The sequence below is a fragment of the Brassica napus genome, chromosome C4, assembly GCF_020379485.1.
Source record: "Brassica napus cultivar Da-Ae chromosome C4, Da-Ae, whole genome shotgun sequence".
Lineage (NCBI taxonomy): Eukaryota > Viridiplantae > Streptophyta > Magnoliopsida > Brassicales > Brassicaceae > Brassica > Brassica napus.
In genome coordinates, this window is record NC_063447.1 from 39,608,502 (window position 1) to 39,635,586 (window position 27,085).

General features: G+C 36.3%; 3 protein-coding genes and 1 long non-coding RNA gene across 5 annotated transcripts; all 4 read left to right on the plus strand.

Moving 5' to 3' along the window:
* Positions 1-3,058: 3,058 nt before the first annotated feature.
* LOC106395306 (probable glucan endo-1,3-beta-glucosidase A6) lies at positions 3,059-6,022 on the plus strand. 2 transcript variants are annotated; one of them, XM_048754264.1, is made up of 3 exons: positions 3,059-3,164; positions 4,459-5,817; positions 5,945-6,022. In XM_048754264.1, the coding sequence occupies exons 1-3, from the start codon at positions 3,074-3,076 to the stop codon at positions 5,980-5,982; spliced, it is 1,488 nt and encodes a 495-aa protein (XP_048610221.1). In that variant the 5' UTR covers positions 3,059-3,073; the 3' UTR covers positions 5,983-6,022. The 2 variants fall into 2 exon arrangements, with proteins under 2 accessions (XP_048610221.1, XP_013691261.2); XM_013835807.3 differs by lacking the exon at positions 3,059-3,164 and adding an exon at positions 4,249-4,380.
* Positions 6,023-7,096: 1,074 nt separating this feature from the next.
* Positions 7,097-11,924, plus strand: LOC106390775 (long-chain-fatty-acid--[acyl-carrier-protein] ligase AEE15, chloroplastic-like). The gene is made up of 18 exons (NM_001316286.1): positions 7,097-7,263; positions 7,594-7,773; positions 7,859-7,973; positions 8,225-8,312; positions 8,655-8,854; positions 8,925-9,028; positions 9,126-9,275; positions 9,515-9,582; positions 9,783-9,888; positions 10,019-10,177; positions 10,275-10,328; positions 10,415-10,495; positions 10,756-10,893; positions 10,985-11,144; positions 11,210-11,289; positions 11,365-11,489; positions 11,569-11,626; positions 11,731-11,924. Exons 1-18 carry the CDS (start codon positions 7,117-7,119, stop codon positions 11,821-11,823), a joined length of 2,106 nt encoding a protein of 701 aa, NP_001303215.1. The 5' UTR covers positions 7,097-7,116; the 3' UTR covers positions 11,824-11,924.
* A 5,049-nt stretch (positions 11,925-16,973) lies between these two features.
* Positions 16,974-21,009, plus strand: LOC125585345. Its single transcript, XR_007322271.1, has 4 exons — positions 16,974-18,738; positions 19,134-19,324; positions 19,501-20,270; positions 20,481-21,009. It is a non-coding gene; the product is annotated as an uncharacterized LOC125585345 (long non-coding RNA).
* Positions 21,010-24,388: 3,379 nt separating this feature from the next.
* LOC106390778 (selenium-binding protein 2-like) lies at positions 24,389-26,635 on the plus strand. Its single transcript, XM_013831312.3, has 6 exons — positions 24,389-24,652; positions 24,775-24,970; positions 25,053-25,512; positions 25,601-25,708; positions 25,817-26,089; positions 26,198-26,635. The coding sequence occupies exons 1-6, from the start codon at positions 24,508-24,510 to the stop codon at positions 26,234-26,236; spliced, it is 1,221 nt and encodes a 406-aa protein (XP_013686766.2). The 5' UTR covers positions 24,389-24,507; the 3' UTR covers positions 26,237-26,635.
* Positions 26,636-27,085: the final 450 nt, after the last annotated feature.

Below are 27,085 nucleotides of genomic sequence, written 5' to 3' on the forward strand. Positions count from 1 at the left end.
AAAAACACGGGCCTGGTAAATTCGTCGTAAATGAAAAAATACGGACCTGGTAATTTCGTCGTAAATGAAAAAACGCGGGCCTGGTAACTTCGTCGTAACGTTACGACGAGCTTACGAAGAATGCCTTTTCTTATATATTGGCGACGCCTCAGAACGAGCAAAGCTCGTTCATTCCTCCCAAATCCCTCTCCACTCCTCTTAAGGTAACCTCTCCCTCTCTCTAATTTTTTTAAAAAACATTGTTTAGTTTTAGGTGGTTAGTATAGGTAATTAGTTTAAGTGGTTAGTATATGTAATTAGTTTAGGTGATTAGTTAGGTATCAGAATAATATTTTTTAGTTATGTCGTTATTGATAAAACTAACTGTAATTTTTTATAAAATTTATATGGGTCCTAGAAGAAAGTCAGCAGCACCTACTTACTCTCAGATGTTTCATGATGGTATCGAGGCATCTTCTTCCGGTCCATTATCTTCCGAGGCAGTTCCGGACTCTCAGACATCCCAGAGAGTTTCTTGGAGTCCTCATACTCCTGCACCTCATATGCCTCCACCTCATATGCCTCCACCTCCTCCTCCTCCAGCCACTGCACCTTAGCCTGTCCCAGCAGGTGCAGTTCATCCAGATTTGCGTGTGCCTCCATCTGCTCCATACACGAGATATACAGTGGATGATTTGCTCGTCCAGCTTGGACGAGAGGGCTTGGATGTTCTGGATCCCGATAGACCACCGGAAACTTATTGGTAACTTATTATTTTTTAATACATTAAATTTTAATATTTTTTTTCTTACAATTAGGTTCTCTTTTCAGGTTTGGGGCCAAAAATCGTGTTGGCCATAGCGTGTTGGAGACGATCAAGGGCTACTACGACGGAGCCTATCCAAATTGGAGCAAGACTCCAGACTATGTTAAGACGACTTGGTTTAAATGTTTTGCGGTAATTGTTTTTTTTAACATCTAATTAAATATTTATATCTAATTAAATATTTATTTTAATTCTTTTAAAATTTTGTTTGTTTCAGCAAAGGTGGCACTGGTCCTTGGGAATCACCGAGAGTGTGAAGAGGGAATTCATTGCAAAAGCAAAGACCCGCCTTTGCAAAACTGGCTCCGAATGGGAGGACAAGTGGGAGATCTACGGTTATGAGGGAAAACACACCGAGCTCACGAAGGATGTATGGGATGATTTCATCGCCTTTTGGAAGCTACCCTCTTCGATCCGTAAGGTGAACTCGTGCTCCGATTCCCAAAGAACGAAGGACAAAGATGGTCATTTGCCCATGGTTCACAGAACCAGACAAAAGCCTCACGCCGGAATCCGTCTAGAAGCTGTAAGTTTGTTTCTAATATTTATTTTGAATTATTTAATTAATTTTAATTTTAATATTTAATTTAATTTAATTTGTTTTTTGTAGTATGAGAAGACGGAAGTTTTACCATCTCTGTTTGATCTATTCAAGATGACTCACGCCACATCAGACGGGATTTTTTTGGATCCGGCATCCGAGAAACTCTTCAACGCAGTGGCTTCTCGGGTTGAAGAGCGGGAGACGCAGTTAACCCAGCAGTCTCCCGATGGATTACCCGTCAAACTGACGACCGAAGAGGTCGACAGGATCTTCGAAGAGGTACAACTTTATAATTTTATTTAAATAAATTTAACTGTTTAATAAATTTTAACTATATTAATATGTTTTTATAGGTGGCTCCTAGAAAGAAGGGACGGATAGTGGACATAGGTTTCTGTTAACGAAGTTGCTAAGGCAACTTCATTATACGCGTTGAGACGGGATGAAGAGAACTCTCAATTGAGAGCTCGGATGGATAGCCAGCAGGATCGTTTAGACTCTCTTGAAGATCTGCTGGACGTGATGGCGGTGGGAAACCCGACTATGCAGAGAGAATTAAATGAGAGGCGAGCAGCTCTCGGGATGCCAATACGGAATCCCGAAGATGCTGATCCAGACCGTTCTCAACCGAGCACCGCCACCGACTACTTCGATAATATGTAGTAGCTTTTTTATTTGTTTCCTTTTGTATTATAAATTTAAATATTATGTTATGACTTTTAAATAGTTTTTAAATATATGTTTTGATTTTCATATTTCATTTTGAATTAATTTTTTAAAATTTCGAATATTAAATAATAATTTAATTTTAATTTAATAATAAATGGTAAGAAACGATGTAAATTCGTTGTGAACTTTACATAGATTTTACAACGAAATCCTCGTAACATCGTTGTAAGGTTTACGTGGAGCTTACATGGGAGCGTTGTAAAATCCTCGTAAAGATTACATGGAGTTTACATCGAAATAATACGAGTACTTTACAACGAAGTATTACATCTCGTTTATGACGAAATATTTTCTTCCGTTTTATGAGGAAAACTTTCCTCGCAAACGTTACCATGTCCTTACGACGAAACCTCCGTTACGAGGGACGTTTAACAACGAAACGGTTTTCGATGTTAATTCGTCGTAACGCCCCTTTTACGTTGAATTAACAAGGAATATTGCCCTCGTAAAAAATATATTTTCTCGTAGTGATAATTTAGGAATAATCAATAATTTCTAATATTTATATATTTTAATATTAAACAGTTTTGAAAAAATTATGATAATTAAAATGTACAGTCCACATAATATTTGATATTATCTTATTTATTATTATTTAAAAAGGAGCCTTTTCTTGCATGACATTTATAAATATATATTTTCTTAGGTAAAATGGGTTATATAATTTTTTGGGTTATTTTAACATCAACTCATTAGTCGAAAGCTATGTGTTTAAAGAAGACACACCTCTTATAATTATATAAATATATCTATAAATTCAGATAATCTAAAGAAACTTTAGGATTATGTTGTTCGTTTTGTGGCTACGGATTTAGATTCTGATGAAAATAAAAACCATATAAACTGCAACCAAACTAATTTTCGTATGATTCATCAAAAAGAAGAAAAAAAAGCTCAATCATGTATTACTTGACAAAGGGGTGTTTGGTCCAATAGATCTTATTTACAATGACAATTATGGTTTTGTTATTCTAAATTATCTTTTAGATTATGATATGGTAATGTTCCTCAAGTTTGTGGTAATCTCCTCTACACCCCTTTGTCATGTTTGTGGTAATCTCCTCTTCACCATCCTTGTCTTTTCAAGTAAGTCCACCAATAGTCCAATAGCTCATGTGATAATTTGTTAAGGTAATTGTTGATTTACTACGACTATGCTCTTTTTTTGTAAAGACGTGGCTGCGGATGGGAAAGTTACGAAATAAGTTTTGGAGATAAGTTTCACACAATCTACGATACAAGAGATGGCACATGTGAGTACTTTGTGATATCATGTGAGAATACACAGTTTATAAGGGGAGCTTGTGTGATAGACAATGTGATACATGTTTTTTTACCATGAGATTGGCTTAATGTGGTATGACTCCAATGAGAAGATATTGAAAATGGTTAAAGGTTTGGATCCTAGTATGGGGGTTCACTAGGGGATGGTGGATTGCAATGGAGAACTTGCCTGTCTGTGGCAAGATTTTGACGTGGAAAAGAAGATTTGGTGTGCCATGATTGCCTTGGATAAGGTTGGAGTAGAGATCCATGGAGGCGTAAGTTTGTTGGATATGTACCTAGTAATTGCATTTGGTTTTGTCTAGGACTAACAGATGGAATTAGAGTTTGTTTAGTAGTATTGATGGTGTGAAGATATGTGATATTTTCATATACACTATGTGAATCATCATACCATCAAATATATACCTATATTTGCATTATAGATGTTTAATTACTTGTTATTTTCGGAACATTCTAGACTCTACTCCTATAGCTAGGAAATCTATTTGTTTATCAGTTGGTGGATGATTGATGAATATAATCTGGAAAGGTGAACAAGATACAAAACTAAACCTTGATTTATTATTCTTCCCGACTCAGAATTATTATTGATGTAGTTTTTTTCTCAATCTACAGTCACCAATGTAGACAACACGTAAAAAGATGTTAGGTGAGAAATTCACAACTCTTTGCAAAAGATTTTCTAGGTTCAATTTGAACCATTCAACCAACAATCTTTTATAAGTCATAGCACAAAAGAACTATGGTATAGTTTCAAAAAAAAAAAAAAAAAAAAACCAAAAACCAAAAATAAATAAATAGAAGCTATTCTTGCATGACTCTCATAAAAATCTATTATCTTTCTTCACACTAAACTTACACCATACTCCTACTTAAATACATCGATGCATTATCTCCAGTTCCACACCATTGCCACTCAAATCACAATCGGATCACCACCAACACACTGCCAACCAAACACAAAAAGATATGTCTCTTCTTGTTTTCTCCCTCTTCACCATCCTTGTCTTTTCAAGTAAGTCCATCAATAATCATATTACACTTTTACCTTTGTTTCCTCCCATACTTGACATAAATTTTCTTAATTTTACAGGTCCATGTTGCTCCGCGACTCGGTTCCAGCATCAGCATAGGTACATGCAGAGGAAAATAACGCTAGACTTGCCAAGCAAGATTGGTATCAACTATGGTAGACAAGGAAACAACCTTCCATCTCCTTATCAGTCCATCAACTTCATCAAATCCATCAAAGCTGGTCATGTCAAGCTCTACGACGCCGATCCAGAGAGTCTAACACTCCTCTCTCAAACCAATCTTTACGTCACCATAACCGTACCAAACCACCTAATCACTTCCCTCAGCACCAACCAAACCTCAGCTGAAGATTGGGTCCAAACCAACATCACCCCTTACTACCCACAAACCCACATCCGGTTTGTCCTAGTCGGAAACGAAATCCTCTCCGTCGAAGAGAGGAGGAACATAACAGCAAACGTCGTACCAGCCATGCGCAAAATCGTGACTTCTCTAAGAGCACATGGTATTCACAACATCAAGGTCGGGACTGCTTTAGATATGGATTCTCTCCGATCAACGTTTCCGCCGTCGAACTCAACGTTCCGGGAAGACATCGCCGAAACGTTGATGTTGCCTTTGCTGAAGTTTCTCAACGGAACAAACTCTTACTTCTTCATCAACCTTCAACCTTACTTCCGTTGGTCAAGAAACCCCATGAACACGAGTTTGGATTATGCTCTGTTTCAAGGAAACTCAACTTATACCGATCCTCAAACCGGTTTGGTTTACCGTAATCTTCTAGACCAAATGTTGGATTCGGTTATCTTCGCCATGACCAAACTCGGTTACCCACACATCCGCGTCGCAATCTCCGAAACCGGATGGCCTAACTCCGGGGACATCGACGAAACCGGCGCCAACGTACTCAACGCAGCCACGTATAACCGGAATTTGATCAAGAAGATGACCGCCATTCCACCAATCGGTACACCAGCTAGACCCGGTTTAGCTATACCGACATTTGTTTTCTCCTTGTTCGACGAAAACCAGAAATCCGGTTCGGGAACACAGAGACATTATGGAATCCTGCATCCCGACGGGACACCGATCTACGACATTGATTTCACGGGTGAAAAACCGTTAACCGGATTCAACCCATTGCCTAAACCGAAGAACAATGTTCCATACAAGGGTATAGTGTGGTGCGTACCGGTGGAAGGAGCTAGCGAGGCTCAGCTTGAGGAAGCTTTGAGGATGGCTTGTGGGCGAAGCAACACGACGTGTGCGGCTTTGGCTCCGGGAAGAGAATGTTACGAGCCGGTCTCTGTATATTGGCATGCAAGCTATGCGGTTAGCTCGTACTGGGCTGAGTTTCGTACGGAAAACGTTAGATGTTACTTCAATGGACTGGCTCGAATGACCACGATCAACCCTGGTGAGACATATTTTAAAAATAAAATTTGACAAAGCTATTAGACATTTTTTTTTAGTAAAGTCACGGTTCATGTAACCAATTAAGTTATTCATTGTAACTGACAAATCTCTTTGTTTTGTTTTCTAAGGAAATGATCGCTGCAAGTTTCCAGGCGTTACTCTTTGAGAAAAGAAGACGGACTGAAAGAGATTGAAGAAAGATTAAGGCTGCATTATTCGCATTTATCCAATGTTGTTTTTAATTATACATTTTCTGCCCTTTTTATTTCTTGTTTCGCAATGTCGAGAAAAAAAATCAAATAATTAATAAATAATATTTTTTTAACAAAAGTAAAGATCACTTTCTCTCTATCAATTATAAAGTATTGAATATTGATTATCATTTTTAATTGAATAGACATCTATTATTGGACTTTTTCATTCAAATAATTACAATATTTAAACAAAAACAAGGTAATCACAATAACTGTTAAAACAATTATTTACTTTATTGTATTGAACAAAAAAATATTGTCAATAATATAAGAACTTAAAATGATCTCTGATAATTAAATAGGTAATTCATAATCTAGATTGTGTACAAGCATTTATACTAATTTTAATTTTCTTTATACTATTTATGTATTTTTACCTAGGGTACCTTTTAAAAATATTCATTTTGGTCATTTTTTTCATTGAAAACTATTTTTGCGACAAAAACTTAAAACTGATTATTTCTAATTCATAATTGTTTACATGTTTTCATAAAGCAAGTTTTTTTAAAAAAATATATACATATTTTTGAAGCAATGATCATCCACAAAAACATGATTTGATCATAAGAATCTGATCACCAAAACAAATCGTAAGAAATAAAATAGTGAAGCGTATGTGGAGTAACATGTCATGTGATTGCATTGAATAACAGCAAAGTAAGTTTTATAGGGATGCAAGCAAACAAAAAATGTTTAAAGAAATAAACACACAGAAAAGTATAATAAAACTCAATTAGGAAGAAAATGGAATGAGTAAAATCTCCTCTCCACAGGTTGACAAATGAAAAACAAATCTCCTCCACTGAGAGCAGACATGATCTATGATCTTTCTTAATCTCCTCCACTGTAATGTAATGACGAAAACGATATGTTAGCCTCACTTAGTGTCCTTACCTGCTGCTTCGAGATCTCTCTCTCTCTATCTCTGTTTTGTTTCTTCTTCTGTGAGAGGTCCCCCCATCTTCTATGTGCAAATGCCACTTCATCTGAAACCTGATTGCTCCTTCTTCATCTCTTCCTCCTCCCCGTTGATTCGCGCATCAGCGATGACGTCGACTTCCTTGGGACCTTCGATGCTTCTCTCGTACGGCTCTTCTTCCCGTGACTTTCATGATCTCCGGTTCAGATTGATTTCGGGTCCTCGTGTTCGAGTTCCTTCGTTCCGGAGATTTCGGATTCACTGCGTGTCCAAGGTGAGTTTTGGGTTATGTAATTTCGCTTTTGGGCATCTTTTGGGAATTGATAAATAATACTGATCGAGAACAAAAATAATTTTAATTGTGTTAATCATTACAAATCTAGTGGTTGAGAAGTCTTTTCAAATTGTATATTTTTGGTTTGATGCATAAAGTTGTGTAGCTTTTCTTGATTCTTTGGGTTTTATCCATCTCTGGTATCTGAAATGATGCTCTTTGCTCACTAAAACCAAGAGTTTTGACCCTCAATACTTTTCAAATTTGTGTGTTTGTCTATCTGCACCAAGGTTCATGGTAACATCAATTTTTCGGGTATGTATGATTCAGGGAAAGGACGTGACGCCAATCATTGAAAGCTCTTCATCGTCAGGAGGAGATGCTGCTTTAAGCTATAGTGAATGGAAGGCTGTCCCAGATATCTGGAGATCTTCTGCAGAAAAGTATGGGGATAAAATTGCACTTGTAGATCCTTACCATGACCCACCTTTGAAATTGACATACAACCAGGTATATGTCTATTGTCGCTGTAGATGTTTAAGTCCTTGGTGAGCGAGCAACGGAGTTCATTCACCTTGTTTGCTTCATTTTTCAGTTGGAACAAGAGATTCTGGACTTTGCTGAGGGATTACGAGCTGTTGGAGTGAAAGCAGATGAGAAGATTGCACTTTTTGCTGATAATTCCTGTAGATGGCTTGTCTCAGATCAAGGTATGCGAGCTGTAGTCAGGAAGAGCATGAATTATTAGGGAGATTGGTTTTAACTGAAATGCACTCTCCTGTAGTTCAAATTCCTTGTCCAAAGAAGCAAGTCTTGTAGAAATTTTAAGTTTGTGATAGGCTGACAGTGCTAGCTTTGCTTTAGCTATTTTAGGTTCCCTTCTTGGTGCAGTAGTTCTAATGTTCACTGCTCTTTCATTTCTCCTTCTTTTCCTAACGTACTGTTTATCACTTGGTGTCAGGTATAATGTCTACAGGAGCAGTCAATGTTGTCAGAGGATCTAGGTCCTCTGTTGAAGAATTACTGCAGATATACCAACATTCTGAAAGGTATGTATGCTATCATAATATTCTAACCTGGTTTTGTATCATCCTCTTCTTATCTTGTTTGTATGAATCAGTTTCTGTTCTATATCTTCAGATGTCTCCAATGATGCTTCTGAGTTTAAGGTTTCTTAATGATTGACAAGTTTTGGTTCCTGTTTAGGAATTAATTTTCAGATTAGGCGTAGTTTCTAGTTAAACATCGTCTTGTTTTCTCATTTATCTTATTCCATCTGAGCTCCTATTAGATCTTTGATCATAATGTGTCGCTTCATTTATCGGCTGAAGATTTGTTTGCGATACAGAGTCAACAGAGATCAAGAATTTCAAGTGATTTGTATTTTGCAGTGTAGCTCTTGTTGTGGACAATCCTGAGTTTTTCAACCGCATCGCTGATACATTTACATCCAAAGTGTCTCTGAGGTTTCTGATACTTCTCTGGGGTGAGAAGTCATCATTGGTTACACAGGGGATGCAGATTCCAGTTTACAGCTACACAGACATTAAAAACCTAGGACAGGAGAAACGTGCAGGATCTAACGATACAAGTACGTTGAGGATCTATGTTTTTTGCCCTTAAAAGATTATCCCGATGCTAATAAATGAATTACTCTGTAGGGAAATCCATCAATCCAGATGACACAGCCGCGATTATGTATACCAGTGGTACCACCGGGAATCCCAAAGGCGTTATGCTTACACATCGGAATCTCTTACACCAGGTTCAAGCTAATAGGCACAATACTTCTTTGCAAGCGTTTATTTGGTGCATCAAGAATAGGTTTGAGCTTATTAATTGTTTTATTAAACACTTTCCAGATAAAACATTTATCTGCATATGTACCTGCTGAAGCTGGCGATAGATTTCTAAGCATGTTGCCTTCATGGCATGCCTACGAACGTGCTTGCGAATACTTCATATTCACATGTGGAGTTGAGCAAATGTATACGTCTATAAGATTCTTAAAGGTAATTCTCATCCTCCATTTTCATACAATCAGTATTTTTGCAATCATTGTACGTATGTCAAGGTTTGTTGGTTCCCTACTAATGTGATGCTTCAGTTGTTTTAATATTTTATCAATGGGAAGAAAATATTCTGAATACTCATATCATTGTGCCATGAAAATTTCAACTGATGAAGGATTTAAGTATATCATTCGACGTTGCTCCTTTTGGGTTTAATTCGTTTTTTTGGTGTGGTATAGGAAGATCTAAAGCGGTATCAACCACACTATCTTATATCCGTTCCTTTGGTATATGAGACACTTTACAGGTTTGTCACTTTTCACGTTAACAGTTTGAACAGTCATATTATCTTAATGATGGATTGTATAAATACAGAGGCTCGATATGCATTTGTATTAATAAGTCTTAATTCTGTTTCTCATGGCTTAAGGTTCTTGTAGTTAATTATTTCTTAACATGAGATGGTTGTTAAACATCATTTTCCTCTCTTTTCTTTGAGCACTGCAGTGGTATTCAAAAGCAGATTTCCACAAGTTCAGCTGCCCGTAAATATCTAGCACTTACACTGATCAAAATCAGTCTCGCATATATGGAGATGAAGCGAATTTATGAGGTTTTCATGACACATATGATGCCCTCTTAACATTTGTTCTTTACCGTGAAGATTGTCTTAGGAGTTTTTTTGGGTTAATCCCTTTTTGTGATGCCTGAAGTCCTGATATGGTATTTGGTTCGGTTTACAGGGTATGTGTCTGACAAAAGAGCAAAAGCCTCCAATGTATATTGTCTCTTTGGTTGATTGGTTGCGGGCGAGAGTAGTTGCTGCTTTATTGTGGCCATTACATATGTTGGCCAAAATACTAATCTACAAGAAAATCCATGCCTCTATTGGGATATCAAAGGTAGTACACAACTTTCTATATTCTTCTCTTCTGTTTGTTAGATTTTTTATACCAAAAATATTTCTAGTTAATACTGATTTGATTTTGGTTTCTACAGGCTGGTATCAGCGGAGGTGGTAGTTTACCCATTCACATTGACAAGTTTTTTGAGGTTAACCCATCTGTGATTTCTCTTGGAAAACTTAAGATCAATTTCTTTTGAACATGTAAAAAGACTTGGTTTCAATTTCCTTGCAGGCCATCGGTGTGATTCTACAAAATGGTTATGGTTTGACAGAGACATCCCCGGTTATCTGTGCACGGACGCTTAGCTGTAACGTAAGTCATTCCTGCATCCGTTTTGTAATTTAGTTTTGAACCCACCACTGATTAATTTCAAAGGAAAGCTTAACACCTAACTTGACGAGCTATAGTTGATTCTATCTCTTTCCACTGAGCTTCCAACTCTTTTTGGTTTGGTTTGTTTTTCCTTGTATGGCATTACAAGCTCTTAACTGTCATGGCATTATGATTAATCATTTGCCTTTTTCTTCGACTTAATATTGTAATTTGTTTTGTCTTTTTGTTTTCTTATGAAGGTTATTGGCTCAGCTGGATATCCAATGCATGGTACAGAGTTCAAAATTGTAGATCCTGAGACTAATACTGTTCTCCCTCCTGGTTCAAAGGGCATTGTCAAAGTCAGAGGCCCACAGATTATGAAAGGTTATTATAAGGTATCTATTGTATGATTATTATGTAAGTGATTTTGCCTGAATGATTAAACCTTATTTTAACTCGTATTTCTGAATTTATGTGTGGCATCAGAATCCAACAACCACAAAGCAAGTTCTAAATGAAAGTGGATGGTTCAACACAGGAGATATGGGCTGGATCGCTCCTCATCACTCAACGGGAAGGAGTCGCCGCTGTGGAGGTCTCATCGTTCTTGAAGGCCGTGCCAAAGACACAATTGTTCTCTCCACAGGTATATTCCGAATGCACAAACATGTTTAAATGCAGTAACTGAAACACAAAATGGATTATTGATAGGTGAAAACGTGGAACCATTAGAGATTGAAGAAGCTGCCATGAGAAGCAGATTGATAGATCAAATCGTGGTTATTGGACAGGTGCTTAAACTCTCTTTAAAGAGAATTACAAAGATCTTAGTAGCTGCTATTTAATAACAAGCATCTCATTCACAGGATCAACGACGCCTTGGAGCTATCATAATGCCAAACAAAGAGGAAGCAGAAAAGCTAGATCCTGAAACATCCCAACTTAGCAGCGAAAAATTAAAGAGCTTAGTTTACCAAGAACTGAGGAAATGGTAAAACCAAAACATCACTTTTTAACTTCAGGTTAAAAGTAATTGATCTTACATTTAGTCTGTTTGAACAATGTTGCAGGACATCAGAATGCTCGTTCCAAGTCGGACCAGTCTTGATCGTGGATGAGCCCTTCACGGTAATTATATATCTTAAACTGTTCTTATAGATTCTTTGGCTTTATTTACGACCAGAAAAATCGAAACCATACTAAGATTTCTGTTTTATGACACAACATTGCAGATAGACAATGGCTTAATGACACCAACGATGAAGATTAGAAGGGACAAGGTCGTGGCTAAGTACAAAGACGAGATTAATCAACTTTACAATTAACTACAGTTTGATTAATCTTCTTCCTTTGTTGATGTAATTATAAAAATAGAAGCGTACTCTATTAAGAATCAGCAAATAAATTAACAATTAAACAATTAAAAGATGGTAAATTTTTGTATTATTTCTATATTTAAAAACCAACCAATGAAGACTTCGAAACAAACGGTCATTTTGTAAATTTGAGATGTCAAACGGATATTGTTTGATAACAACAAATGTGTGATTTTCTCAAAAAAAAAAAACAAAAAACAAAAGAGTTTTGTTTAATCGATTCGCAACTTCACCAGCGTATAGTAACGTGCATTCATGAGAAATTTGCCAAAATATAATGAAAATAGCATCTTTGTCCTTTTGCTATAAAACATTTTTTTATCCATTTTTTTTCTCTATTTTACCTTTTTATTTATTTTTCAAACTTAATGAAATAAATAATTTTATGAATAAAAAAATTAGAAAAAATAAAAAAATTGATGAACCCATATACACAAACTGATATTTTTTTTGGACTGAAAAAACTTTTTAAATTAAAATTTTAAATTATGTTCTATGAAAAATAGATTTCGTATTCTATGAAAAATTGCTTGGTAGAAATCAAATTCCAGGTTAAACAAGTTAATATAATTTCTCTAATAACTAATATTTTATTTTTAAATAAAATTCTAAATATGAAGAATGAGAAGTCTATGCATAGTAAATGTAGCTACATTTTTTTCTTAATGCAACTTCTACTTTTATGAGCAATTCTAAAATTTTAGGAATACAAAATCTACTTTTATGAGCAATTCTAAAATTTTAGGAATACAAAATCTACACACAATTTAAAAGACTACATATAGTAGAATCTGTTTATAGAATTGTTGTATGGTTTCTATGCAGTGAAATAGGTTCTACGGATAAGAAAACCTGATTTTTAAAAATTTTGGAAGTTCAGTTATGAAAGTATTTTAAAAATATTTGTAATCTTCTAACTATCCTAAAACGTGTAGAGGCTGATTTCCTTGTCAAAAAATAAAAATAAAATCGATTTAACCTTCTTTTTTTTCATCAGACCATGATTTCTCCTTAGTTTTTCTTGTGATTTGCACAAACTTTATTTCTATGATGCATAATTATACGACATGTGGTGTATGGGAATTATGTGCAAAAATGGGCAGAGTTTTTTCGGCTGATGAGAAACGGGGTAGGTTACTGTTATTGAAGTCGAGTTCTACCTTAGAGTATTAAATAGAATGGTTTTGGAGGATTTTCGTATGGAAGAAGATAACTTGGCCGATCTGGAGTTGAGTTATCTACCTACTGAGTTGATCAATAAATCAACATGTCTGCCTGTGATCATTGCAACAATCGACATCTTAAGAATTTTGTATGTTTTGTTAAAAAAGAATGTCTCTACTCAATTGTGTGTAACATATAAAGTCAAAGCTGAAAATCTGAATGAAGCAGACTTTGATCTTAACAAGTCGCCAACAGATTCAAGTACTGCTGAAGAGGGAGAAACTCGTTTTACTGAGGAGAAGAACCAGCTAATGTTTTTGGTGAGATGCAAAGTGTGAAGAAGAAAGAAAAGATGAAACAAGTCAAAGTTGATGGGGATGCCTATGATGCTGATACCAAGATCTATGGAAAAGAGAATAGAAACAATATGTTAAAGTTTTCTATGCTTGAAGATGTTAAGAAGAGACAAATTTTTCAGAACAAAACTTTGTTGAAGGCGACTTTCGAGATATGTGCAATGAAGCATAACTTTGACTACCAGGTTATCAAATCGGATAGAGAACTTTGGTATATTAGATGCGCTGATAATGCATGCATTTGGGGTGTTCGAGCAGAGTGTTTGAGGGATTCTACATATTTCATTATCAAAAAGTATGTCGGTGAACATACATGTGCACTTTCAAGTAAAACCAAAGGGGGTAAGACTGCTTCAGTCAAAACTTTAGTCTATCTGATTATACATAAGTATGAAGGCGTCAAGGAAGGGCAAAAATCTAATGATATAATACAAAATATGCGTATGGATCATGGATGTAAGATCACATATTCTTTAGCATGGGATGCACGTGAATTCGCGGTCAATGCAGTTAGAGGTATTCCAAAGAGAAGTTATGGAAAAATACCGAAATACTTGCACATGCTGAGAGAAGCTAATCCAAGTACACATTCATCGTATTAGAATGACAGAAATGTGATATTTCGGTAATATCAGTCTGGCAATTGAAAATTACCTAAGGGAGGCTGATGCGCAAAAATGTGCTAGATGTCAATTCCCTGGATACAAATATGACATCAGGAAAACCAATCATGCTGAATCTATCAACTCTACTTTGGTTCACCGAGAGAGCATCCAGTCATTCATTTGTTGGACAGTGTCAAGGAAATGTTGACACAATTGCTTTGTAAGCGTAAGTAACTGATTTCAAAGCATAAACATCTCCTAACCAAAGATGTGGAGAAAAAGATTGATAGGAGAACCCAGAAAGGCAAAACATTTTCAGTTTACCCTGTCAATGATGGTCGATTGCTTGTTAGAGGTGATAAAATTGACTTCTTAGTTGATTTGGGTATACAGACTTGCTCATGTGGAAAGTACGACCTGATGAAGATCCCTTGTATGCACGCAATTAAAGCTAATTTTCATGTTAGTAAAGAGCCACACACATTGACTGATTTGGGGTACACGACTTGATCATGAAAAGAAGCTTATCAGGAAATCATAAATCCTATTGATTTTCCTAAGGATGTTTCGTCTACACCAGAAAATGTTAAGAAAGTCAAAGTGATACCACCTGACACAAGAAGATCAGTTGGAAGGGAAATAAAACGCAGATATAAAACTGTTGAAGGCCAAATTTGGTCATTGCAAACATCACAAAAGAGGCAGCTTCGCAAGTGTAGTCGATGTGGTATTAGTGGGCACAACAGAGAAACTTGTGAAATAACAATATAGTCAGTCACAAATGGTAAAGGACAGCTTATATAGCCAGTTAATTTATTTTGTTTCATGCTCGATTTATTTGTGTTTCATGCATGTTTTTTTTTTGTGTTACAGGATTCAAGTTCTTGTGTGCAAGTGGTGGTAATGGCCAACTTATTTCAAAGTGCAAGTAGTGCAAGTAGTGCATTGTTATCATGTTTTGTTTGGTTTTTACTTCTAAAAACTTTCAACTATGTTTTCAGTTTTATTGTTATACATTGCTATCATTTTCATATGCTTTTTGGTTCTAAAATCTTTGAAGGTTATTTTCAGTTTCATTGTTATACGTTGCTATCATGTATGTTTTGTATGTTTTTTGCAATGATGTTTTCAGTTTCTTAGACAACATAGTATGAACAAAACTCTAAGAACCACAAAATCGACTTATTCATAGTAAGAACAAAACACTAAGAACCAGAAAATCGTCATATTCATTGTATTAACAAATCACTAAGAACCAGAAAATTGTCATATTCATTGTAAAAACAAAATACTAAGAACCAATAGAGTAATTTTATTCGTTCTTGGCTTCTTAATTTTCCAAAAAACCATAGAATGCTTCATAAACGACCTACTTTAAGGGAATTTTTCTGTTTCCTAACTTCTTCATCCACTGTCTTTTTCAAACTCTTTTCAGGTCTTCAATCTATTCTGCAATTCTCCCTTACTCAGCCTCTACCCTTCGAATCTCATCAAGCAAAACTTCATCGACCCACTTAATAAATGGTTTTCCTGCTTTCGCTACATAAAAACTCAAATGAAAATCAAAACAAATCGAGACTATGGAAAAACAATGTGAAAAATAAATCGAATACATGGCAAAAGAAAGGGATAGCAAATCGAAACTATGAACAAACGAATTGGACAAAATCGATAACATGTAACCCAATTTCGCATCTATAGAATCTTTTGTAAGAGTTCTCATCGGTTTTTGCAAAGAATATTACAACTCTTTTCCCACACCGGCATGTAGAAGGAACTCCTTCATAGAATTGCTTGTGCGTCGCCATGCTTGAGAGAAAAGAGTTTGGAAGTTTCAGAGAAAAGACGATTCAGAAAAATGGTGGCTATCGGAGATTTTGGTCTTATAAATATCAGCTATTAGGTTAATGTTGGATCTCAATTGGGTCGGGTTTGTGGCTGACATTGATCCAAAAATGGTGTGTATGAGAAACATAGTTTAAAGTATTGTGTTTCAACGAACATAAGGGTCGTGTATTTGTTTGTGGCTGAAGACAAAAGGGGTTTTAATATATATGAGACACAAAGGTTTTATTACTAGTTTAAAAGATTGTGTTTAGTGTTGTTTCACCTTAGGTATTCTATTTGTCTAGTTTATGGTCTCGTTTAGGGTATGTTTAGGGTCTCAAATAGGGTTTAGGTCTCATTTAGGGCATGTTTAGGGTTTATGTTATGGTTTGTTTATGGTCTCATATAGGGTTTGTTTAGGTCTGATTAAACACATTTTTAAGCATAAAGTTACAGAAGTTGTGTATCATTCATAAATTTATTTTTTGTTCATAAAATCAGAATAAAAACAAAAAGTTATACATTAGATTAAGCATTCAAGCATTCTTGTTCCTATAAATCAGAATAAAAGCCAAAGTTATACATTTGACCAAGAATTCTCACAGAATCTCCTCTACAACCGAAGAAACAAGACACTCTAGAAGTACATACTTTGGCATCCTATCAACCAATTCCGAGTCATTAGCTGCTTCCCAAATATCCCACAAAACTATATGTGGCGAGCTTGTTTGAAGTTATCATCATTCACCAAGGACAACTCAAATCCAAGAAAATGGCACTAAATGAACTTAAGTGCATAAACACCACAATCTAATGCACTTTTATTCAGTTTCCCCACAGGGACATAAGAAACACTATATGCAGTGACATCGAAATCCTTCGGTATCTTACCTGAACTGCCTTGACAATACGAGGAACAAGTTTTGATAACGCATCCAACTCCTTGTACCTTTTTATACCCGAGCAGTCAAACACATCAATGCTCCTGGTTACGAAACTGATGCACTAAGCGATCTAATGATTCCCACTGACATGGATAGGGACATACAACCGATCCAAATCTAAATTCCATATCTCTTGTGTCCTTCCATGTGGTGGAACGATCCCTTTACCGTACTTCAGCAAAAAATTATGAAGCGTGTACTTTCTTTTACCCACGAAGAAACTCGTGTACTCCATTTTAATCATATTGGTGAAAACGACCGTCACGAAAGCGACACAATGAGGTTTCTTTCGTTTCAGAGTTGTTCTCTCTTGGAATAAGTACATTATGGCGTCAATCTCCTGCATATTTTGATGATGTTAGCATAAAAAATGTATGTAAAACACAAATGGAAATTAATAGTATCTAAGGTTAACCAAGTTATGAAGCCACTCAAATGGTGGATCCATAAGACGATTAGCAACCTCAAAATCAAAAACAGTAGGTCCAATCGGTAGACCTTTGAAACTGAGACCAATGATACAAGCTAATAAATAATCCCTTTTCTTTAAAAAAACCTATACATGATAGAAGAATGAGAGTTTACTTGCGTGGGGGAAGTTGACCATTTTCTTACTTTGTCCTAATCCTCGTCACACACAAAAACCAATGTAGAATCTGGTTCTGCTTCTCCGGCTCTATTTGCTCATCATGTAACTGAAGTGTGGACATGTTGAAGGGTCTAGATTTCCTTGTGCTTTTTACTTTAACTTAAGAAGGATCATAACCTTAAATTTATCTTGGGACAGATCCTTCAATTCTTGTGTACTCAATCGAAAATCAAAATCATTAGTTTCTATTTCAATCTTTTTCTCATCCTATTCATTAAAAACAGAAAAAACATATAAGCAACAAGAACCATATAACATGCAATCATAACACCAACAAAATATTACATTCACATTGTTTCCATTACACAAACATTCAAGCCTATTACACATCCCGTACATAATACACAAACCTATTACACAAACTTTTCCCATTGCATAATACAATTCTAAAACTGTTACATATTATTACACAATGAAAATGAGAAGTTCCAAGTACAGCCTAGCTCCAGTAGCCTAACTCAAGCATCCTAGTTCCAAATACATCAAGTTCTACACTTTCTCGTAGGTAGTAAATTTTTCTTTGCTGGAGCTTGATCGACTTTTTTCTTTGCTGGAGCTTGATCAGCTTTTCTCTTATGTGGAGCTTGTTCGACTTTGCTAGGATCACTTGCTTCACCACTCAAAGTGAAAGCTTCCCTGAGCTGTGAAACCTCATTCTCCATCTTTCCTCTCCTCTTTGTAAAACCATTCTCCATCTTCTCCATTTGCGTACTGAGTCTATCCCCAAGGAAGTGACAGATGTGTATATGAGACCCTCAATGAAACTCGGAGTTTCAAGATCAAGAGTCGTTTATTTTTGCTGCAGGTCGCTGACATATCAACTTCTTCTTTCTTGTCTTGGCTCTTTCATCATGAATCTTTCTCTTGCCTTTTCCTGCAACACTAACCGAAGAGGACTCCACGTCTGCTACAACATCAGTATCATCAACAATCCTCATTAGCTTCTGACTCTATATCCTCTTTTTCGGCTTCCTCCATTTCAGTTTCTTCTTCTATAACTTTCCATTCTGTCTTGCTCCAATCATTCGGTTTGGCTCTAATTTATTTGGTTTTGGCTCCAATTGTTTTACATTTGCGGTTATTATTAAAATGCAGCCACGGTTTGCTACGGTTTTTTCGTGGCTTTTCTGAAAGGGTTTTAATATCGGTTTTCCCCTTTCTTCTCAACATTTAGACAAAAACACAAACTCTCTCGCGAGTCGCCACCGACGAAAACACTCGTCCTCTCCGATTCGAAGCCTCTCCATCTCCGATTTGAAGCCTCACCGTCTCCGATTCCAAGCCGCGACGGCTCTCGTTCCCTTCTCACATCTCTCAAGGTAACCCTCTATATCTTCTTCCGAGAAACGTCTCATTTCGATTTAGGGTTTCGATTAATTTTTTTTTTATTGCGTATTTTATTTCCTTAGTGTTTCGATTTAGCGGTTTCAATCTATGTCACTTGAATGTTCTTATTGCATGTTTAGTTTTTGTTTCTGATTTAGGGTTTCGATTTCTTTCGGTTGTTACTGTCTATTTGTTCCTTAGGGTTTCGATTTCTCTCGGTTGTATCTGTCTTAGAGTTGTCTCTGTTTCTTAGTTTGTCTCTGTCTCTCTTATTTCGGTTTTGTCTCTGTCTCTCTTATTTTTTTTTCTCTGTCTTTCTTATTTCGATTGTATAAGATTCTAACTAATGGTTCTTTTTCTTTGGTTGTGAACCGATGAACTCAACAAGAGTACCTGGGACAACTGCTGCGCCTCCTCCTATGCCTCCTGGTGCTACTGGACCGGCTTTAATTTGAACCATGCTGTTTCCTCTTCTCGTTCCAATAGCTACTCGTAAATGACCTTCAATGCCATGCTCAATTCACCTGCTAGGCTATCACAGCCCCATCTCCATCCAAATAAAATCAACGGAGCTTTACGGTAAGATTATATTTGGTCTCCATCTCTTTCTTAGATAGGATTGTTTCTGTTATTTGAATTATGGCTGTGATTGCTTAGGATATTTTCTGTTTAGGATTGTTACTTATGATAGTTTATTTTTTAGGATTGTTTTGTGATTGTATTGTTTCAGTTACTGATGTTTGTTATCATTTTAGGTTTTGTATTGACCCATCTGTCAACTCTTTCATCCGAGCAACTTGGCAAGTATACTACATGGGGCCTTGGAGAGTTGGAGGAAGGTTCCTGATGAAAGGAGGGAATCATGGTGGCAAAAGTTTATGGTAAGCGACTAGTGTACATTGTATATGCCGCTTACATGTTTTTAAATCACTTACTGTTTTGAGCAAAATTTCTATTGGGACTCTGAGTTTAATGACTTGGTCTACGGTCTATGGAAGAAAGAAACATGGACAACCAATGGTGAAAGGATAAGCAAGAAGAAGAGGCAACACAAGAAGCCAAATTATATCAATGATGCTGACTGGACACTCCTGCTGGAGAATTGGCGACCAATGCAACTAAAAAAAAGAGCAAAAAAGGCTGCAAAATCTCGCAAGTCTGATACTGTGGGTAAAGGTTGCCACAAGCATAATGTAGGACCTAGGTCTTTTGCAATGATAGAGTATAACATGGTATCTTTCCATGTCTATACTTTTAAATGTTGTTCTTTTTCTAATCTGTTGTAAAATATGTTACTTTTTTGCAGATGGTTGCGTCTGGTACTAATGAACGGCCATCATACACTGACCTATTCAGGGCGACACACACCCGACCAGATGGGACTTTTTTGGACTATCGTGCTGAAGAGCTGGTTACTCAAGCAGAGATGGAAGCCACACAGCTCTCTAACACTGAAGGATCACCCTGGAGTCCAAGTGCATCATCTACTCCTTCTCGCCTCAAGTTAAACAAAGCTTATCTGAAGGTATGTTTACTTAAGATTTCAATTCTATTAATTGTTTTATGTTCTGATATGTATGTGGAATTAGATATGACTTAGAGCTGCTTAAGAATGTGGTTTACAATGTCTTATGCTATGTTCTGTTTATTTACAGTCTTGACTTTAAGCTGTAAATTGTTTTATGTTATGTTCAAGTTGGTGTTGGTTTTGACTGTTTTCCCTTTCCTCTCACAGAATGCTAAGGGTAAGAGGGGGGCATGTTTACGGACTGGGCAGTGCCCAATACAGGGAGTATGCATCTTCTTCACGCGTCCCTAATGGTCTTGCCCGCAACCTGGAGCTGGAGATGCGTGTGGGCGGTCTTGAGACAAGCCTCCAAAGTGTCACTGCTGATGTTACTGAGGTGAAGCAGAACGTGTCTGAGATGAAGCAGGACTTGGCAGCAACAAGAGATGCAATCAATCAGCTCCTCCAAACGCTTCGGCCCCAACAAGCACCTACTGGACAGAATTCTGCTCAGCCTCAAGCCCCAACTACTCAGCCTTGACCTGTCAATGGCATTTAGAAGTAGATTGTTCATCCTGTCTTCTCTTTTGTCACAAGGTTCATCAAACTCTAGCTGGTCTTTTGGTAGAGTCTTCTTAGACTCTTTAACTATGTCTTTTGTAGAGTCTTCTTAAACTCTTTAAAACTCTTCTACCTTGTATAATTATCTAAGTTTTAGTAATGTTGAACCTACTCTTTTATATATATGTAACTTCTGTTTTCATTGAATGTGCAATGTTTTAATATTTGAATGGAAATATAACATGTTAAAATTGGAAAATTAAAACTAATCAAAAGAAAACCATTTAAAAAGTGGCTATAAAATAGCCACAATAACGACAATGGCTTTAACGTGCCTAAAGAATACCACGTGAAAAACAGTGGCTTCATATAGCCACTAAGACGTAGTGGCAAAACCGTGGCTGCGATATCCACTTTAAATTAGTGGTAAAACCGTGGCTATAATAGCCACTAAGTATAGCAACATTTATTGATGTTATTATCGTGGCTATATAAGCCACGAAAACAGCGTGGTAAAACCGTGGCTACTAGCCATGTTTAGCCACACTTTTTTTTCCAGCCACGAGGCTATAGCCACGGTAAATTTCCTTTCCAAAAGCGTGGCTCTTTTCTTCGTAGCCACAAATTTCTGCTCTATAGCCACGAAGTTGTAGTGGCTATGTGGTAGATTTTTACTAGTGGTTTTTCCATTCTATTTTGGCAAATTTCTCTTTATTCAATCAGATTTTAGTCACCAAATTTAGGATATGGTAATTAATGAAATAACAGTGGGCAAAGAATCGGCGTCCAAAATCCAAACCCTAACCGAAAAACTTGAATCTGAACCGATCTAAATTAGATTATATACCCAAAAATATCTGAAAAATCCTTAGAATCCAAAAAATTTCTACCCAAACCAGAATTAATACTCCAAAAAATCTGGATGAGTTCAGTATTCGAGGCCTACTAATAACATCAAATACCAACTACGTTTTTGAACTTGGTTCATACATGTTCAAGTTTATATATTATATATTGTTTTGTTTTCTTATTTTGAGTTTGTCTGTAACTTTGGATAAATAACGAGTATTTCAAATAAAAATCCAAACCATCATGAATTTGAGAGGATTTGAATTGAATTGAACTGAACCCAATCTTATTATACCCAAAATGGCCATATACCGCTGCACTCGAACATCCGAAAACCCAAAATACATGAACTGAACCTGCATGATTAACCAAATCTGCCACCCTTACAATATTGAGTTTGTTAGGACAAAAATTTCTTTCTCGTTAGTTGTAAGTCAATGTACAAGATGATGCATGTTTAAATAGAGTAACCGAGATTAACAAGTAATTAACAAATAAGAACCTAACATAGATGCAAAAATGTTTTATGAAATGTTAGCTTTTGCGAATCAGCCAATCTACTGTGGTTGTAGAGAAGGTCTTTCTAAATTGTCGTTAGTAGTTAGAATGATGAATATTAAAACTGATCACAATCTACCTTAAAAATTGCATGGATGCATGGGCAGACTTGTTTAAAGAGTATTTGCCGGAAGACAGCGTGTAACCTGATTTTTATTATGAAATTCAGAAATTGGTTTATAGTCTTGGGTTACCTTCGGAGATGATAGACTCTGGAATAAATTGGTTAGCAGTTATCAAAGTTACACCTCGTGGATGAATAATCGGTGAAAAAGAACCACCTTTGCAAGAAGAACACATCGATGAAGTCGATGAACCTGAACAACAAACTAATGACATCCTTCTCATTAATCTGCATAATTGTGAATAGGAAGATCTTTCCGATGATACCACGGACGAAGCTGTTGAAGACGAGTTTGATGAAAGTGTTGATGTTTGTAGTGATGACTTGAATGTCAATGATGTATCCGAATTATGATGTAATTTTTTACATATATAAATCAAATGATGAATTTCAGACTTAATGCATGTGTTCGGTTTGTTTAACTATGAAAGTTAAATTTATAAACTGATTTTGGGGTTAGGAAAAATGTTAAGGGATTTATGGATTGAGGGTTTAGAGGGTATAGATTTTATAAGTTAAGGAACTTGGGATTTCGGGTTTTGGGTTTTAGGGATTCATCGTAAAAGAGATAATCCTGGATCTGGTTGATTCCTCATAATAAGTTTCGTCGTAAATTACTCGTAATATATAAAGATTTTGTCGTAAAGGGAAAACACGGGATCTGGTTTATTCCACGTAACCCATTTCGTCGTAAAGCCCTCGTAAACCAAAAACACGAGTCCTCATTTAGTTCTCGTAAAACGTAAATGCAGGATCTGGTTTAGTCCTCGTAATATTAGTGGGATTTACGACAAAATCTAAAATGAAAGCGCGGGATCTGGGTCATTACTCGTAATTTTACGAGGGTTTTACGAGAAAATCTAATTTCCTATATATACACGAACCAACTCGCTCTTCATGTTGTAGTGTCTTCATCTCATTCTCCAAGCTAGGTAGTCCTCTCTACTTCCTCTTTTTTTCTTAGTTTAGGTTGTTAGTTTAGGGTAGTTAGGGTTTGATTAGGTGGTTAGCTTAAGGAATTCTTAGATAAGTTTATGGAATTTGTAGATTATAGAAAGAAGAATTTAAAATGTTACTTGATTAATCTAACTAATTTTTTTTTTCTGATGGTTAGGAAAAACAAGCTTACACTTTCATTACAGAGACTTGTTTAGTGTGCCTGGTATTCATGCGCATCATCTTCTTCAGCCCCCGTTCTTCGGTTCCGGATACAGTTCCTGTCTCTCAGTCTTTTCAGAGAGTCTCACAGACGCCTCCCAGAGTTCCACAACCCCTGAGGAGATGGAGAGAAGGAGTAGTCAAGAGTACTTCACGGAGTTCCACAACCCCTAGCTAGTTTTTTTCTTCTTTTTTATTGTATTATAAATTTGAAACTTAAATATTTATAAAATATTTTCGGATTTTTCTATTATTTAAATTTTTGATAATTTTTAATAATTTTTGTTCATTAATTTAATTCTAATTGCTTAATATTGAAAGATCAATTTTAATCTTCTTACCCCAAAAAAAAGGATAGCAAAAGAACGTAACATTAAGGACGTGCGACTTCCTTCATCATTCAGGATCAATTTCAGAACCCGAATAGATCAGTTTTGTAACTGAAAAAAAGCTCATGTTCAAGCTTATGGCTGTTGTGGGAGGGACTAAATGCACTGACGCGAATAAGTAGAAGAAGGAGCATTCTAATTATAAATGTACAATTTACAGGTAGATTTATTTAATCTTGATTGAACTGGATTGCACAGAATTGAGAATTGATAACAATAAAAATGATAAGTGGCCGTATATTAAATGGGTGCATCCAATAAAAAGTATAGCGGGTGGCTCTTCACTATAGCATTTATGTGATTTCTCTAGTAATGTAGGTCCATTCTAATAGGGGTTGTGAGGAGAATTGTGGTGTTGACACTTCAATACTAAAATTTAAGTCAGAACTTAAAAATATTTCTCTTTTAATATATAGAAGATTTGTCTTTATTTGTTTGGTGTGGCATGCTCTATATACAGACATAAATAGTAGTAACAACGACACAAGTCATATCGTCCTTATTTCGCATACAACCAAAAGCTTCAAACTAATAAGGTTCACATGCGTGCTAGTGATTGCGTTTTTTACTCAGAGACGTCTAGCTTGAGAACTTCCACACACTAACATATAGAAAGATGGCGACAGGGACTGTACTGGCGACGGCGGGGAGCAATAGCGGAGGGAAAAGTTGTTGCAAGTCCGGTCCGGGTTACGCAAGCCCTCTCGCAGCCATGTTCGGTCCACGGGAAAAGCTCATATACGTCACCGCCCTCTACTCCGGTACACATTTCAGCCCAAAAAGATTAAAACATGTTTATCTTAATTACAAGTTTAGTGTCTTTTAATTGTGGTTTCCTCTGTATTTAAATAACTTTTGACATTTTTTGAACTGGGTTGCAAAGGAACGGGGCTAGAGAAGCCGGACTACTTGGCTACGGTAGATGTGGATCCAAACTCACCAACATATTCAAGCGTCATTCATAGACTGAAGATGCCTTATATAGGCGATGAGCTTCATCACACTGGTTGGAACTCTTGTAGCTCTTGTCATGGTGATGCCTTTGCTGATAGACGTTTCCTCGTATTACCAGGCTTAATGTTAGATCCTTGTTTGAACCGCCTCACATCTCTAGATGATGAACTAATAGATATTTTTTTTCTTTTTCTTGTTTTGATGAAGATCTGGTCGCATTTATGCCATTGACACAAAGACAGACCCAAAGGCCCCGTCCTTGTATAAAGTTGTAGAGCCTAAAGAGATTTTAGAGAAGGCCGGATTGGCCTTCCCACACACGTCTCATTGCCTTGCCACGGGGGATATGTTGGTCTCTTGCCTTGGTGACAAAGAAGGAAACGCAAAGGGAAACGGGTTTCTCCTTCTTGACTCTGATTTTAACGTCAAAAGCAGGTGGGACAAACCAGGGCATAGTCCGATGTTTGGGTATGATTTCTGGTACCAACCTCGGTTCAATACGATGATCAGCACATCTTGGGGAGCACCTAAATCATTCTCCAAAGGCTTTAATCTCCAGCATGTTGCTGATGGCTTGTATGGAAGTCATTTACATATTTATAAATGGCCAGAAGGTGAAATGAAACAGATTATTGACCTTGGTAATACTGGTCTCTTACCTCTTGAGGTAGTAACATTACTTCAACATGTTACATGAAACGTGATATATTTTTCTACCAAGGAATATAATCTAGTGTGATATGTGGTTGTTGCAGATTAGATTCTTGCATGATCCGTCCAAAGATATAGGGTATGTTGGGAGTGCTTTGTCCAGTAATATGATAAGATTTTTCAGGAACAGTGATGACACATGGAGCCATGAGGCAAGAAGAGTTTCTAAATAATCTTCATTTCCTCCTTTTCTTTTCTTTCAAATTTATGATTAACATGTTACATACAATCTATTGTTATTTGAATTATTATTTTTGTAGGTGGTTATATCTGTGAAACCATTGAAAGTAGAAAACTGGATTCTTCCAGAAATGCCAGGGCTTATCACTGACTTCTTGATCTCCCTCGATGATCGGTTTTTCTACTTTGTGAACTGGCTTCATGGAGATATTCGCCAGTACAACATCGAAGACCCTAAGAACCCTGTCTTAACCGGACAAATTTGGGTAGGAGGATTACTACAAAACGGCAGTCCTGTTAAGGCTGTAAGAGAAGACGGTAGCACTTACCAGTTCGATGTTCCTCAGATTAAGGTTTGTTGTACCCTCACAAAAAAGTGAATTATTTTTTCTTTGGAGCATTTGATTTCATTTTATATGCTTTCTCCCCAACCTCTTCTTTTAATATGTCGATGTTTGCAGGGAAAATCTCTAAGAGGAGGACCTCAGATGATCCAGTAGAGCCTCGATGGGAAAAGACTGTATGCAACGAACTCGCTCTTCAGTGCTTGGGATCGTCAGTTTTACCCGGAGCTCATGGACAAAGGATCACACATTATTCAGATTGATGTTGATACAGAGAGAGGTGGTCTCTCAATAAACCCTGATTTCTTTGTGGACTTTGGTGATGAACCAGATGGTCCTGCCCTTGCTCACGAGATGAGATATCCTGGGGGAGACTGCACCTCCGATATCTGGATTTGAATCTACACCTATGAAAGAGTAATGCTGGAATTTACTCGTTGTGTTTTGTAAAGTATAATAAATACGAGGTGGCTAGATTCAGTGTTTTAATCAAGACAATGAAAAGTTGTTCTACATTCTCATGCGGGGTGTTATTGGTTTATATATTTTAATTGATTTAGAAATCCATATAGTATTTATAAATCAAAGTAAAATATGTAAATCCGGAGGTTTTTCCTCGGATTTGAGTCTTTGTATTTTTAACTAAAAAATCCAAACAAATCCATTCAAATCCATTATAAAATCATATATATTAGTAAATCCGTACGATTGAATAACACTTAATTTGATACAGAATTTATGAATCATTAAACCAATAACACATGATTTTAATACAGATTTGAAAATCATAGAACCAATAACACTAGATTTAGTTTGGATTTTCAAATCCATTAAAATACAACAACCAATAACTCCTTTATAATATGTTATTATAAAACTTTAAAAATTCCATAAAAATACCCAAACTAAATTTCATTAAGCTTTTAACTACCCAAACTTTTTTCCTACCCAGTTTAATACCCCAAATAATTAAAATCTTCATTTTAATACACAAATTTTTAAAAC

Excerpts from the sequence above, each read along its gene's own strand:
- LOC106390778 (XM_013831312.3), top strand. The coding sequence starts at position 24,508 with ATGGCGACAGGGACTGTACTGGCGACGGCGGGGAGCAATAGCGGAGGG. Across the intron at positions 24,971-25,052 it reads CTCGTATTACCAGGCTTAAT|ATCTGGTCGCATTTATGCCA; the intron begins GTTAGATCCTTG and ends GTTTTGATGAAG. Across the intron at positions 25,709-25,816 it reads ATGACACATGGAGCCATGAG|GTGGTTATATCTGTGAAACC; the intron begins GCAAGAAGAGTT and ends TTATTTTTGTAG.
- LOC106390775 (NM_001316286.1), top strand. The coding sequence starts at position 7,117 with ATGACGTCGACTTCCTTGGGACCTTCGATGCTTCTCTCGTACGGCTCT. Across the intron at positions 7,974-8,224 it reads ATGGCTTGTCTCAGATCAAG|GTATAATGTCTACAGGAGCA; the intron begins GTATGCGAGCTG and ends ACTTGGTGTCAG. Across the intron at positions 10,329-10,414 it reads ACATTGACAAGTTTTTTGAG|GCCATCGGTGTGATTCTACA; the intron begins GTTAACCCATCT and ends ATTTCCTTGCAG.
- LOC106395306 (XM_048754264.1), top strand. The coding sequence starts at position 3,074 with ATGGTAATGTTCCTCAAGTTTGTGGTAATCTCCTCTACACCCCTTTGT. Across the intron at positions 3,165-4,458 it reads CACCATCCTTGTCTTTTCAA|GTCCATGTTGCTCCGCGACT; the intron begins GTAAGTCCACCA and ends TTAATTTTACAG. Across the intron at positions 5,818-5,944 it reads AATGACCACGATCAACCCTG|GAAATGATCGCTGCAAGTTT; the intron begins GTGAGACATATT and ends TTGTTTTCTAAG.